This window comes from Arvicola amphibius, chromosome 3 (assembly GCF_903992535.2).
Source record: "Arvicola amphibius chromosome 3, mArvAmp1.2, whole genome shotgun sequence".
NCBI classification, from domain to species: domain Eukaryota; kingdom Metazoa; phylum Chordata; class Mammalia; order Rodentia; family Cricetidae; genus Arvicola; species Arvicola amphibius.
In genome coordinates, this window is record NC_052049.1 from 50,774,673 (window position 1) to 50,788,453 (window position 13,781).

At 44.3% G+C, this 13,781-nt stretch overlaps 2 protein-coding genes across 12 annotated transcripts in view; both read right to left on the reverse strand.

The window, feature by feature from the left end:
* Nucleotides 1-13,781, reverse strand: part of Ankrd31 (ankyrin repeat domain 31) — a 137,624-nt gene that overhangs the window by 16,562 nt on the left and 107,281 nt on the right. For all 11 annotated transcript variants that reach the window (XR_005284624.1, XM_038321865.1, XM_038321872.1 and 8 more), the window contains one exon: nt 12,818-12,958. Coding sequence is in view for 10 of the 11 variants with exons in the window: in XM_038321865.1 (XP_038177793.1) it covers nt 12,818-12,958 (141 nt within the window). In the remaining variant the exon portion in view is untranslated. The remainder of the gene's footprint in view (nt 1-12,817; nt 12,959-13,781) is intronic.
* On the reverse strand, nt 2,670-3,393 carry LOC119809106 (calmodulin-1). The gene has a single exon (XM_038321875.1). It carries the CDS (start codon nt 3,258-3,260, stop codon nt 2,811-2,813), a length of 450 nt encoding a protein of 149 aa, XP_038177803.1. The 5' UTR covers nt 3,261-3,393; the 3' UTR covers nt 2,670-2,810.

Below are 13,781 nucleotides of genomic sequence, written 5' to 3' on the forward strand. Positions count from 1 at the left end.
TATTTTTATAAAAATATATGATATAGTTCTCATTCATCTGCTTAACATCTCTGGCTTCTTTGGAGCAGCTAGGAGAGAGTTAAGCTCGTGTGGCAGAAATCATGTGTTGGTGAAGCCTGACTATAATCACTATCAGCTCCTGTAGAGAAAAAGTCTGTCAACCTTTGTTTACCACAAATTCTCTCATCGCTTACGAACGTACACCACCTATTAATCCAGTACCTGCTGCTTTATAACCTAAAAATGATCATTATAATAAAACTAAACCATGAAACTGATGGAAGTTTTCAAGAAATGAGGTATCTAATTGATCACATTAATAACATTTAGGTCTATATGTACTTTTAAAAAGGTGCTTGTGAATTTAGCTATTAATTAATGTGTTATCAGCTAAAAGCTCAGAGCTTTAAAATATCTGTGTGTAAAAGGGAGGGCAGAGTCAGACTCACGAATATCTATCTACTCTCAGCTAGGACATTCTAATAATTCACTCCCAGAGCGTAGGTTCATGTGGACAGTGTGTCAAGTTTCAATATGAACATTCTTCCCTCTAGAGCACATTTTTGAAACTTCTAAACTTAAGAATGATACCCACATCGGCCTTACATAACTTCTGTGCTCCTGTTTCTGTCACGGCAACTGTTTCATTTGAATGAGCTAATAACGTCTCTTGCTTCCATTCAATCATGAGCTTTTTGAGGGCATGGCCTGTGTCATATGCATTTTTATACCTTTTTATGTCACATAGTGCTGGCTGTTATGGAATGAAAGACTTTTAAGTTTCAATTCTTAAGAATGGCTCTTAAATCTGTATCTCAGTTTGTTTTTAAAGAATTATATGCAGCTTATTAAGTTAGGATTGAAAAGAGATAATATCCAGCAAACATTTGACATGGTTGCTTGTATATTCTGAGTGTTCAATAATTATTCTTATTAAATTATAAAATAATAATTCTTATTAAATTGAACAGAATGACCCACAGATAGATCTGTAAGGTGAAGGGACCCTGTGGGCTCAACTCATAGAGCTAAGTCTGAAGGTGAAAAGGGGACACACTGGACCTCTCCAGGCGCCAACCCCTTCTTTCTTGTCACAGAGTGAACAGGCCCCTAATTATCAGTCAGTTTTCAAAGAAGCAATATTAGAAACAATGAATCTTACTTATGTCTTTAATGTCCTGGAAATGTCCAACATACTTTACACTCACCAAAGAGCAGGCTGAGTATGTTTGCTCTTCTTTTTTTTTTTTTTTTTTTTTTTTTGGTAGTCACTGTATTTTATTGGAAAACATTGATATATATTTTTCTTCACAGCTTGAACTGAACACAATATTGCCCGGTTTAAAAACAAAAACAAAAATAAAAAACAAAACAAAAAACAAAAACCGAAACATTCCGCAAAGTCCACAGCCTCACGCCTACCTGCCCTTACCCTCAGCTCTTGGCTGGGTCTCCCGATATGCCCTGTCCCTCCCTCCCTCAAGGCTGGTGCCAAGGGGTGGAAAGGAGTCTCAAAGCTGGGCAGGTCCCAGCAAAAGCAATGTGATCGCCCTGGGGGGCTGGATGAGAACAGAGAAAGGAAACGAACCCAGACTGAACTGCCCACGTTGACTGACATATGTCCCAGAGGCTAGAGTCAGAAGCAAGGGCGCGGATCATGCTCTCCGCCGGGGAGTGGAGCAGGCAGGGCGAGGAGGGCAGAGGCGGGCAAAAAGCAATGCCAAGTCACCACGGAGGGGCAGGAGGTGCCCGCTGCGTGCTCTGCGCGGTGGCCCACAGAAGTGTTTATTGCAGGTTGGTTCTTGTGAGCATGGTGGGGCTCATCTCCCCTCTCCCCACCCTTCCTTTAGTTGGCCCGGCATGTTAGGACAAAAATCAAAGTTTTAGGGGGCATAAAGGGGAAGAAGAAAAAAGATCACCAGCACATTACACAGCGACCATCCCCCACATCATTCTTGGACCAGCCCTGAACTGGGCAGGTGGCTGGGGGCGCCATGGGGGGAGCGGCATGGGATGTTAGCACCAGGTATTTACAGAACAGCCTGAGACCGCTGGAGGGATGAGGGCAAGTGTGATCGGCAGCATGGCCGATGACAGTCCCCCACCCAGCTTGACCTCAGAAAGCCAGCCAGATGGTTTCAGAACAGACCCGAGTGCTGTCCGCTCTGTCCGTCCCCCTCCAGTAGTGAAAGCATGTTAGCTTCCAAGACCTTCCTGCCCCTTCCCAACCCTCCCACCCCTACCCCCCATCCTGGGTCACATCCTGTCACTGCCACAGTTCCTCCACTCAGTCCTGGAACACCCCCTCTTGGCACCCCGCCCCACAGGCTGCTGGGTTTGCACATAGAATCACAGGGCTGGGGTGCATGCAACAGTGGCAGAGGACATGCTCCTCCACTTGGCAAAAGCCTGGCTCCCCTCCCCACTGGGCAGGGACAGGACTGGTGGTCACCCCAGCACCCAAAGAAGGGCAAACAGAAGGAAACAAACCAAAAACGGAGGAGAGCCATCCGGGCTGGAGGAGGAGGGCAGAGGCTCCCCAGGGCAATGGGGTTCACCTTATGAATGCATCAGGCCTGGAAAATGGGAATGGAAGGGGGGAGGCCAAAGGAAGCGATGAGGGACATGGAGGGACAGTCAGGAGGATGGGGAAAGAGCAGTCATGCAGCTTGGGACAAATCTTTTGTTGCTTTATCAGATTCTCAGTCAATCAATTGGTGTTTGCTAGAACCGGGTACGCAGGGGAGTGTTGAAGAGAGGAGAGCGCGAGAAGAGATCAGGAGAACGGGCATGGCCAGCTGCCCGGGCCTTCACTTCGCAGTCATCATCTGTACAAACTCTTCATAATTGACCTGGCCATCTCCATCAATGTCAGCCTCTCGGATCATCTCGTCCACTTCCTCATCCGTCAGCTTCTCCCCCAGGTTCGTCATGACGTGACGCAGCTCAGCGGCACTGATATAGCCATTCCCATCCTTGTCAAAGACACGGAAGGCCTCTCGGATCTCCTCCTCACTGTCTGTATCCTTCATCTTTCTAGCCATCATGGTCAGGAACTCTGGGAAGTCAATGGTCCCATTGCCGTCTGCGTCCACCTCATTGATCATGTCCTGCAGTTCAGCCTCAGTAGGGTTCTGCCCCAGCGATCTCATCACAGTCCCCAGCTCCTTGGTGGTAATGGTGCCATCTCCATCCTTGTCAAAGAGGGAGAAGGCTTCCTTGAACTCTGCAATCTGTTCTTCAGTCAGCTGGTCAGCCATGGCGAGGCACCGGGTGTCCGGAGCTCGGGGATCGAGGTTACTCTGGCGGCGGCAGCAGCTGCAGCAGCTCGAGCTCCGCCGCGCATCCGCGCCTCCACACTCTTTGCCCGCAGCGCGCGCCGCCGCCGCTGCCGCCGCCCGCCCCAACGGTCCCTCAACGGCAGCCTGTTTGCTCTTCTTGTACCTCAGACTAAACCACAATTTCTACCAGGAAGTGCTGGGTAATACTATGGTGGTAGCCAATGTGAAGTGGCACACATAAACGCTGGAAGTAATTAAAACATGCAAAAACCACAGCTTTATACACAGAGCTAAATAATAGTGGAAATAATAGTGCATACTTAAAATCCCAGGACTTGAGAGATAAAGGAGGAGGATCACTGCCAAGTTCAAAGACAGTCTGCCCTATATGTGAGTTTCAGTCTAGTCTATGCTGCATAGTGAGAGCCTGCCTCAACAAACAAAACCCCAAAATGGAAACAACCAGAAAATACACTAAATTAAAAACCTATTTTTTTTAAATTAAGACATTCATTTTATAGATGTTAAGTAAATTAAATCTTGTAGTTAGTTTCTCAGAAATTTCGGACAGGATGTAGTGTAAGTGGAGACAGAACTGATGTGTGCTCTTCTCAGACTCAACAGCTGGTCCGTCTCTAAACAGACGTATGACAGGCAAGCCCTTAGCTTAAGGCACATTACATGGCTGGTGCGAAGCCAGGAGGGACTGGCTTTGCACAGCTGCATCTCTGGCCATGCAGCCAGAGCAGGCGTTTTCATCACTGCGCCATTGCCTTTGCCAACAGGGAGATGGAATCTGAAGCAACCTGGAAACCAGGGTCTTTCTTCTACCTGAAATCCTGGGGATTCTAATCGATTGTAATTTTATTACTTAGAGTACATCTTAGGGGGTTTCTTCTGGGGATTCTGGGTTTTGCCTTACACAGTAGAATTTCATTTTTAGATTTTCTTAACTATATAACCATTGTTCTTAATTCAAAACTCTAGTCACAAAATTATACTATATAAACAGAAGATAAAACTTATGTGACTTGTGTTTTGTACCCAAAAATATCTTCAATAACATTAGCCTGTATTTTGAAATCTAGCTATGGGTCACAGGGTATTCTCAAACACTTCTAATATCTAGTTCATTTAATCCTTATAGAAATCCTATGAGGTAGTGCAATGGATTAAGTGCTTGCAAGCTTTGCCTGGAAGCACTTTCAGTGTCTCGTAGAAAGCTGGGTATCTCCTAGGCTTTCTCCTTCCTTCCTTCCTTCCTTCCTCCCCCCATTTCTTTCTTTTTCGTCTATTATTGTCTTCCGAGAACTAAATTGGTAGGAAACATATAAAAATTTCCAGAGAGCCAGTTGTGTAGGGATTGCAGTTCATTCTTATTCCATTATGGGACATTTTTCTACAACAAAACACTATCCATGTGACTTTTCTTTTTGAGTTAAAAGAATAGACAATTAGACTAAGGAAAAAGAATATGTTTTAGTGATAAAGTAAATAAGCTGGAGAAAAATCACCTTGGTGAAGCTGTGGATTCCCATCAGTCAGTGAGGAGGAACAAGTGTTGACAGAATGACTGTGTGCTGGGGGAACTATCTATATGGAATGTGGTTAGGTAAGGGGTGGAACTGATATTGCCTCAAGTACAGTCAGTAATTTTTAAACTGTGACTGATAACATAACAAGCAGTTAAAAATTAAATATGATATAGCTAAAAAACAAGAAAGCCAACCTGGTCTGGTCAACTCCCCCAGGTTCTCATAAAACTAAAAACAAAATATGCTTCACTACAACATAAATGCTACAAAACAGATTTTTAAAATTTGCTTTTTTATTCTGTGTGTATGAGCCTTTGGCCTGCATGTATGGCGCCACTTTTGTGCTCATGCCCTCAGAGGTTAGAGGGCACTGATTCCCAGACCTGGTTTCGGACAGTTGTGAGCGGCCATGTGGGTGCTATGAATAGAACCTGTGTCTTCTGGAGAGCAGCCAGGGCTCTGAACTGCTGAGCCATCTCTCCAGTGCCCAAAGCAGACTGTTTAAGGCTGTGAATCTTTTTTTAAAGTCTGAATTTTCAAAATCACTTTATTGTAATGAATTCAGAAATGCTATCACAGACCTGTATTACAGCACCACTCAAGCAAACACTGTCTCGCTCTAAACTATGCATCCCAGAGACCTCTGCACAGTCAGAATGGCCTTCTCAAGGAGTGCTGTTCAGCGCTTTAGACTTCCAATATCAATTAGAAGAAGAAACTATGACAGAGTTAAGGCTGGAAAAACAACTAGCTTTGCATCTTCTCTCACAGCTCACGCGTCCTGCTTGCATCCAACATCACTGGAGTTCCCTTTCTCAGTCTCATGCCATATGTATTTTTTTCTTTCTGAATCTGAGTGAGCTCAAATAATAACAAAATAATAATAATAATAACAACAATAATAATCATCATCTATCTACTCTGCTGCTACTTTCCTGACTCATTTTTCTTTACAGTTCTGTAACAGTCCTTTTGTATGTGTACATTTTCATTATTGAGCCATTTGCTGGTTTCCATCTGTGTTGATTGCATTTCCTTGCTATTTTTAGCAGTGCAGCAGTAAGCACAAATATGTAGCTGTCTCTATTGGTGGATGTGGAGTGCTCAGAGTATGTGTGCCCAGGAAACAGTGGGTCACATGGTAGTTCTTTTTAATTTTCTGAGAAGACTGTAAATTGATTTCCACACTGGTCATAGTAATTTGAACTCTCACCAGCAGAGGATAAGGGTTCCTCCTCTCCTACATCCTCTCCATATTTGCTCTCAGATGTCCTGATGGCAGCACTCTGACTAGAGTAGGAATCATTTCACAGTAGTTGAATTTGCATTTCCTGATGACTAGGGATGTCGAACACTTAAAAAATAGTATTGGTCATTTGTATTTCTTCTTTTGAAAATGGTGTGTTTCTGTCATTAGTCCATTTGTTAACTAGCAGTTAGAGGTTATTTCTTTTGATGTTTAATTTTTGCAGTTCTTTGTAAATTATGGCTATCGTCCCTTTGTCTGAAGCACAGTTCACGAAGATTTTCTCCTATTCTGTGGGCTGTTTGTGTGCTTGCTGAGTTCCATTGGCTGCACAGACCTTTCATTTCAAGCAGACCATCTCCTGGTACTCTGGCTACTTCCTGCACTGCTGGTGCTCTGTTCTCACCGACCCCACTGTCTTCAAGAATATGCTTTATGTTTTAGACATTTCAGGTTTTAAATTAAGGTTTCTGATCTATTTCAAACTGACTTTTGTACAAGGTGCAAAACATGTATCTAATTTTATTCTTCTGCAGTTAGACATCCAGTTTCGTTAACCATATAGTGTGGTCACTGACGCTCATGGTCTGTGGCAAGTGCCCCTCCCCTAATACCACTTCCTGGGCCCTGCAAAGGTTATCAGATCAGAAGCTATGGAACTGGGGTCTGGCAGTTTTTATTTTTTGCTTGTTTTGGTTCTTTTGAGATAAGGTCTAGCTATATAGCTCTACTTGCCCTGAAACTTTCTGTGTAGACCAAAAATGACCTCAGATTTATAGAGATCCCCTTGTCTTTGCCTCCCAAGTGCTAAGACTAAGGGTATGAGGTACCACACATAGCCACTTCTGGTTTTTACAGTGATTAAGGTATGGCTGTTGTAAAAACTGTTGCTCTGATCATAACTTATAAAGAATGGATGAACCAGGCACTAGGGTGATCTGGTCTCTTACCAGAGGTGCCTCTGCCCATTGGAATGAACACTAGTAGCTAGGAGAGGGCAACAGCATCAAGAAACTTCAATGCTGTCCAATGGGAGTAAGCGTCAGGACTCCCCTGGCAAAGCAGTACAGCAGTCTACCCTCTGTGTGGAAGGTACGAATCAGCTCTGTCTAGTGGCTCTGCAGATGCAGAGCAAGTCTCAGTTTCCTGGTATTTGTATTGGCCAGCTAATCATCCCTGGTTGTATACCATCACCATTCTCAGAACTAGTCAGCAGAAATACATACAATTACAAACACAGCAAAAAATCCCTGGCATCCAGAAGTGACTGTGACTTTAGGAGTTCCCCTAAAGCCCAAAGAAGTAAGTTTTATGGTAAACTTTTATAAAGACTTGTAAAACAACCAAAAAACCCAACCTCATAGAAGTCATGTTTCTTAGCCTTGAGCATTTACTAAAAGAGCATGAGTGTGCAGGGAGTCGATTTGCTGGCCACCATCACAAGATGGCGCTGAGCCCCTGCAGCGCCGAGTAAACAACTCCATATTAGGCAAGGCTCTAGACAGAACCTCCTGCAGGCATGACCCGTGTCCACTCTCCCTATATAAGTGACTGCTGTTTAGTTCTGGGGGGGGGGGAGCTCGCTTCCTGCTCTCCCTTTAACCAAGAGGCTCCAATAAAGCGTGATTTGAGAAGAATCCTCGACTGGTTGTTGTTCTTCCCTGCTGGGCAGGGGCGTTCGCTGCAACTGGTGCCGGAACCCCGGGAAGCTGGGACATCTTTCGGTCACAGGGCGAGGGCCCGAGAGGATTCAGAACTCAACACGTGGAGTGGCGGCGGCGGTAAGCAAGTCCCCCAGATACAATGATTGCTGGAGTTGAGCCCTGGAGTGTTCTGCCTCGCTTTTGTGGTGATTGTGATCTGTGTGTTCCTATGTTGCTTTTGGTTGCGCTGCCATAAGCCTGGTCAAGAGAGTGCCTTTGTTATTGCGACCACGCCTAGCTAGAATCGAAAGTAAGTCCCTTGTAGGTAAAGAGGCTTTTCTCTAAGAGGGAAGTAAGACCACCGTAAATTAAGCGGCTCCCCGTAGGGAGCCCATGAATAAGTGCGCATTATGGATAACACTCATGGCGCTGGTCCTGGTACTATCAACCTGATTAACTCCTTGCAGGTACTGCTTAAACAGCGTGGCCTGAAGGTTTCTCGGAGCACGATTGATACGGTCGTGAAGGACACTGACCAAAACGCAACGTGGTTCGAGGTCTCTGGGGATTTCACCTTGCCCTCATGGGAAAAATTAGGACAGGACTTGGAAAGAGTTAATCATGAGGACAAAATAGGCTGTGGCACTAAGCCACTATGGCGACTAGTGAGGAACTGCTTACGGGAGGGTGATTATACAGATCTAATTAGAAAAGGTAGAGAGGCATTAATGACACACCAGGACAGCTTATCAGAATCGGAATCAAAAGGGGGAGACTTGGACAGGCCTAAAAGTAAAAAGGAAAAGGAAAAGAAAAAGGATCCAAAAGTTTAGCTCAAGAAAAAGGGCCAAAGAGAGCCCTTGGGCAGAGAAATATAAAATAATATAATATAATATAATATAAAAATAGTATAATATAAAATATAATATAATACAATATAAAATAATATAACAAAATAATATATAATATATAATATAATATATATAAGAAATATAATCCCCAAGGCCAGGGGATTGTTGAAAGGGCTAACAGAAGCCTCAAAGATATTCTAACAAAAACAAAAACAGGGAATAGCAGAAACAGCGTCCCCCAGGGATAGAATTGCTTTGGCACTTTTTACATTTAATTTTCTAATTTTTGATGGTCAAGGCTGAACAGCCGCTGATAGCCATGCTAACATGACCCCTGAAGATAAGGGAGTGTCTATTATGTGGAAAGATATGTTGGATAACAAATGATATGGACCGGATCCAGTCATTGCAGGATCCAGGGGAGCTGTTTGTGTTTTCCCACAGAGTCAAGAAGTCCCTCATTGGGTACTGACACGGCTAACAAGGAGCCTGAGACCAACAGCTGAAGATGAGGGCTCCAACAACATGGATGCTGATCCTGGCAATGGAGACAACCCTGCTGAACGCGAGTCCAATGACGTTATGGGCGGTAACGAGGGCCTGGCCCATGCCGATGCCTGTTCATGCTAACTCCTCCATATTGCCCATACTGTTTTCCACCTCCTGCTATCTGGAGGCACCCTGTCTGCCTAACTCGGAAGCTAAACAGGAGTTGTTTAATGCTACAAAGATAGCCCTAAATGGGACTATGTGCTTCTCCCTTGAGGGGAAGGGACCCTGCATAAAGCTTTTACGCAAAAACTTGATCAATTGGATGGATCCCCTGATGCAGAGTAAAGTTGGGATAGGGTCCCTGGGCGCAGCATTAGCCCAGGTGACTCAGGGTGCCACCTCAGGGTCAGGAGGGCCCAATAATGCTACATCCATTAATGCTACCACCTTGGCCATGAGTATGGAGTCCATGGTACCATTGGGAGGTGCATCCATCCCTAAAAATGCCACTCATTTTAGGGCATCACCAATACCTTTATAATCAGTCTAATCAAAATTCTACTATCGGGTCAGGATGGTCCTGGTATTAATGGCTGCTCTCTAACGAGATGGGAGCCACTGTAGATATCTCAGCCCTGGCGATGCTACAATTAACTAGGACTTGGCTCCTTAATGTTTCTGGTAGCATATCAGAGTCACCGGGCTGGAGAGATGGCTCAGCCGTTAAAGGCTAGGCTCACAACCAAAAATATAAGAGTTCATAGCCATGGCTAATCAGGTGCAAACGGCGACCACAATTAACGACGTGGTTTCAAAAACATCTATGCATTAGAAACCCAGAATAAAATCAACAACCATATTCTTTCCGGCATAATAGCTGCCAATCAGAGGATAGATTATGTGCAGACCCAGGTGGATGAATTGACCCGTCTGGTCCAGATCAGATGTGTCTCCTATCAGAAACATGTGTGCATTACTTCTCTTGTCTTCAACAATTCCAGGAATGAGTCACGAAGAATTGGGGAGTATCTGGCGGGGAACTGGTCGCGGGAAGTGGAGCTGTTACTCCAGAATCAATTGTTTCAGATCACTATCCCGAACAATACTCATGTCCAGCCCATCACCCTTGAACAGTTTTCTGATTGGCTATATTCCGCTTTCTCCTTTTTTAAGGAATGGGTGGGGGTTGGGATATTTCTGGCATGCTGTCTGGGAGGATGCATGGTCTGCTTGTGGCTGATTTGCCATCTTTGAGCCCAAACAAATAGAGATAAGGTTGCTGTCCTACAGGCCTTAGCCGCCTTGGAGTGTGGTGACTCTCCCCAAAATATGGTTATCGGTTCTTAAGAACCAGTAGGCATTTGTCCTGCATAGCCTTTGCACCCCTGTAGGGCTAGTTCCCATTGCACCAGGGAAGGTATGCTGAGACAACGCTTGAGGTACTGCCTTTGCACCTCCTAGGGGTTTGGCCCATTGCACAGAAGAAGGAGTACCACAAGCCTGGGCCTCCCTTGATCGGCCCCCACATCATGAGGTGGGAGCCAGAATGGGAATAAGACCCCTTGTTGCCTACTTTGCTATAAAACAAAAAGGGGGAACTGCAGGGATGCAGGCCGATTTGCCGGCCACCATCACAAGATGGCGCTGAGCCCCTGCAGTGCCGAGTAAACAACTCCATATTAGGCAAGGCTCTAGACAGAACGACCCGTGTCCACTCTCCCTGTATAAGTGGCTGCCGTTTAGTTCTCGGGGCCCCTCGCTTCCTGCTCTCCTTTTAACCAAGAGGCTCCAATAAAGCGTGATTTGAGAAGAATCCTCGACTGGTGGTTGTTCTTCCCTGCTGGGCAGGGGGGTTCGCTGCATGAGTGCCCTGTAGGAAGTGTTAAAGCTCTGCTTTCTTTTCTTTTACCAATCTTGCAAGAGTAATCCTCTGAGGCTGCTCATACCTGGACAGGTATCTCACATCAAGAACTGTCCTATTTTTAGGGCCCACATTTGCATTTGTTTCACTACCATATAGGTGCTAAACTACAGGTCTAGCTGACGTGGCTGACATGAAATTATCAGAAGCAAGATGATACATTAACAAGGCACCAGTATAGCAGAAGAGCCATATGTCATAATCAGCTGTTCAAAGGCAGGAAACACAGTAGTAGTTCCAATGCGGGAAAAGAGAGGATACAGCGAGTCCTCACTGGGTTCACTGTAACATGGGCATACTAAAGTCAAATGACTGAAAGCAAGCAATCTGCCAGATTCACAATGTGAGGAAAGAGTCTGTGTCAGTAAAAGAGTATAATCTATCATAATTTTAAAAATATTGCAATGAAAGGGACTATTATTAAATTATTATTAATATCAAATTATTAAGATGTTGATTGCTAACATTTGTAATGAATTACGCATCCATGGAAAGGACTTGGCATAAAAACTAAGGATGAACTGAAAGCAGATATGTGATCCCAAAGGAGGGGAGTTAATCCTTTGGTGGAGAGGAGAGCGGAAGGCATGGCAGACAGAGTACATAAGGTACAAAATCCAAAATATGCTGATACAAGTGAAGGAGCTAAAATACATTACTAAAACTACTCTGGTAGCTGTCTAGAGGAATGCAGAGTTGGGGGCAGAGCAGAACTAGGAGGGTGTAAGCAGAGCTAGGCTGGACAAAATGAGAAGCCATCCTCTGTTAATGTGTGCTTTGCGGCTTGCTCAGGTGGCTAGTGGAGTTCAAGTGTATCCTCTAGTCTTTGGAATGACAATGGCGGTGTTTTAGTCAGGGTTTTTATTGCCAAAAAAGCAATTTAGGGAGCAAAGGGTTTATTTGACTTACACTTCCAGATCACTGTTCATCATCAAAGGAAGTCAGAACAGGAGCTCAAACAGGGCAGGAACCTGTAGGCAGGAGCTGATGCTGAGTCCCATGACTAGCTTGCTCCCCATGGCTTGCTCAGCCTGTTTTCTTATAGAACCAGGACCACCAGCCTAGGGATGGCACCATCTACCATGGGCTGGGCCCTCCTGCACTGATCACTAATTGAGAAAATGCCCTACAGGCCTGCCCACAACTAGATCTCATGGAGGCATTTTCTTAATTGAGGTTCTTGCCTCTCAGATGAGTTTAGCTTATGTTGAGTTGACGTAAAACTATCCAGCACAGATGGATTTGATGATACATGCTTGTCTGGGTCAACTATGGTTCTTATAGTTCTTATAGTATAAGATGGTTCTTAAAGTAGAGAGATCTTAACTGAGTTTATAATTCAGAAGACAGGACTGAATTAGTAGCCAGGCTACTAAGTCTTAGGGTTTAAGTGAAAATGAGAAAAATAATCTTTGAGTGATTTGAGGATAGTACCATATTCAAAAGGGAAAGTGTAATGTAATGTCTGTAAGCCTCAGGGTTCTTGCCCATCCCATTTGTACTTAGGGAATTTATTTCCTGATACTAGTAATAACACAGCTACTTCATGATCCCTATTTTTTATATGGATTCAGAAAACTGAAGCTTCTTGGGAGGAAAAAGAGAGGTGCACAGGTGTGATGGCGTTTCTGAGAGTAGATAAAAACAAGGAAGGGCTGCAGTCAGCTGTGCTACGTGCCCTGGGCACTGTGCAAACGCTCTGTGGAAGAGAAGAGCACATCACAGGAGACACACGCAGGGCACAAACCAAATCAGCGATCTTCACATTTCCTGGATTGATGTTTGAAAGTAAAAAAAAAAAAAAATAAGTATTTCCTATTTCATTATGAAGTTAAATTTAAGAATTACCTTACTCCAAGCATAATTCCAGGTCACATAATTGCCACCTCCCAGAAGATCCTTGAGCCAGGTAACTGGGTTCTGATAAATCTGCCCGTTTTCTACCTTAAGTTTACCATTCAGTAAAATACTGGCTTTGTGGGTAGTCTCCTGAAGAAAAACAAAAATAAAGATAAGCAATTGCTGAAATATGTAAACTTTTGTTTCTGGCCATGATGAAATATGAGAGATTGGATTTACTCTAACACCTGACTTCCCCAACCCCCAAAACCCAACAAAACAATGGCTTGTAAAATGCCAAGTACCAGGCAAAACAACATCCACTGAACACTGAGAAGTAAGAACTTAATGTGAGGCCTCCACTGCCTCAGCCTACTGTCCCAGAGTTCAGATCCCAGGCCTGGCAAGGAAGGGGAATCCAGGCAGGAGTCTAGATTCTCAGAGGTCACAGCAGGACAAAGTGCTGCAGAGTCAGAGGAAGAGCAATTGTTAGTTCTTCATCGGGTCCTCCTGAAGGATTCAGCTGAACAGCGATCGACATCTGTATGAGAGGAAATTATCACACTGGCTGAGAATGGAAACGCAGTGGCGTGTGAAAGGACTGGAGGACGGCATGGCACTCTCACACGGCAGGACCGTGCTTTCTCCACCGCAACACTAGAAACCCCAAGGCTAACGGTGTCATCAAAAAAACTTCGTCAAAAAGTCTTGATTCAGTAGGAAAAAATAATTAGCTATAAATTTGACACCGCTCAAACAAAACTTAAAAAAAAACCAACCTCAAAAGACCAAAGACTCTCTAAGCAGCTTACTTATATTATGGAACAAATATATCAAATAATTTAAAGGATGTAAAGATATTCAGCAGTCATGAGGCAAGTTTCAGTATGGGATCCAATAAAAATTAACAGGTGCAAATCTGACAATATTAATAAATTCTTGCTTACTATCTTGTTTAGATAGCTCATCAAAA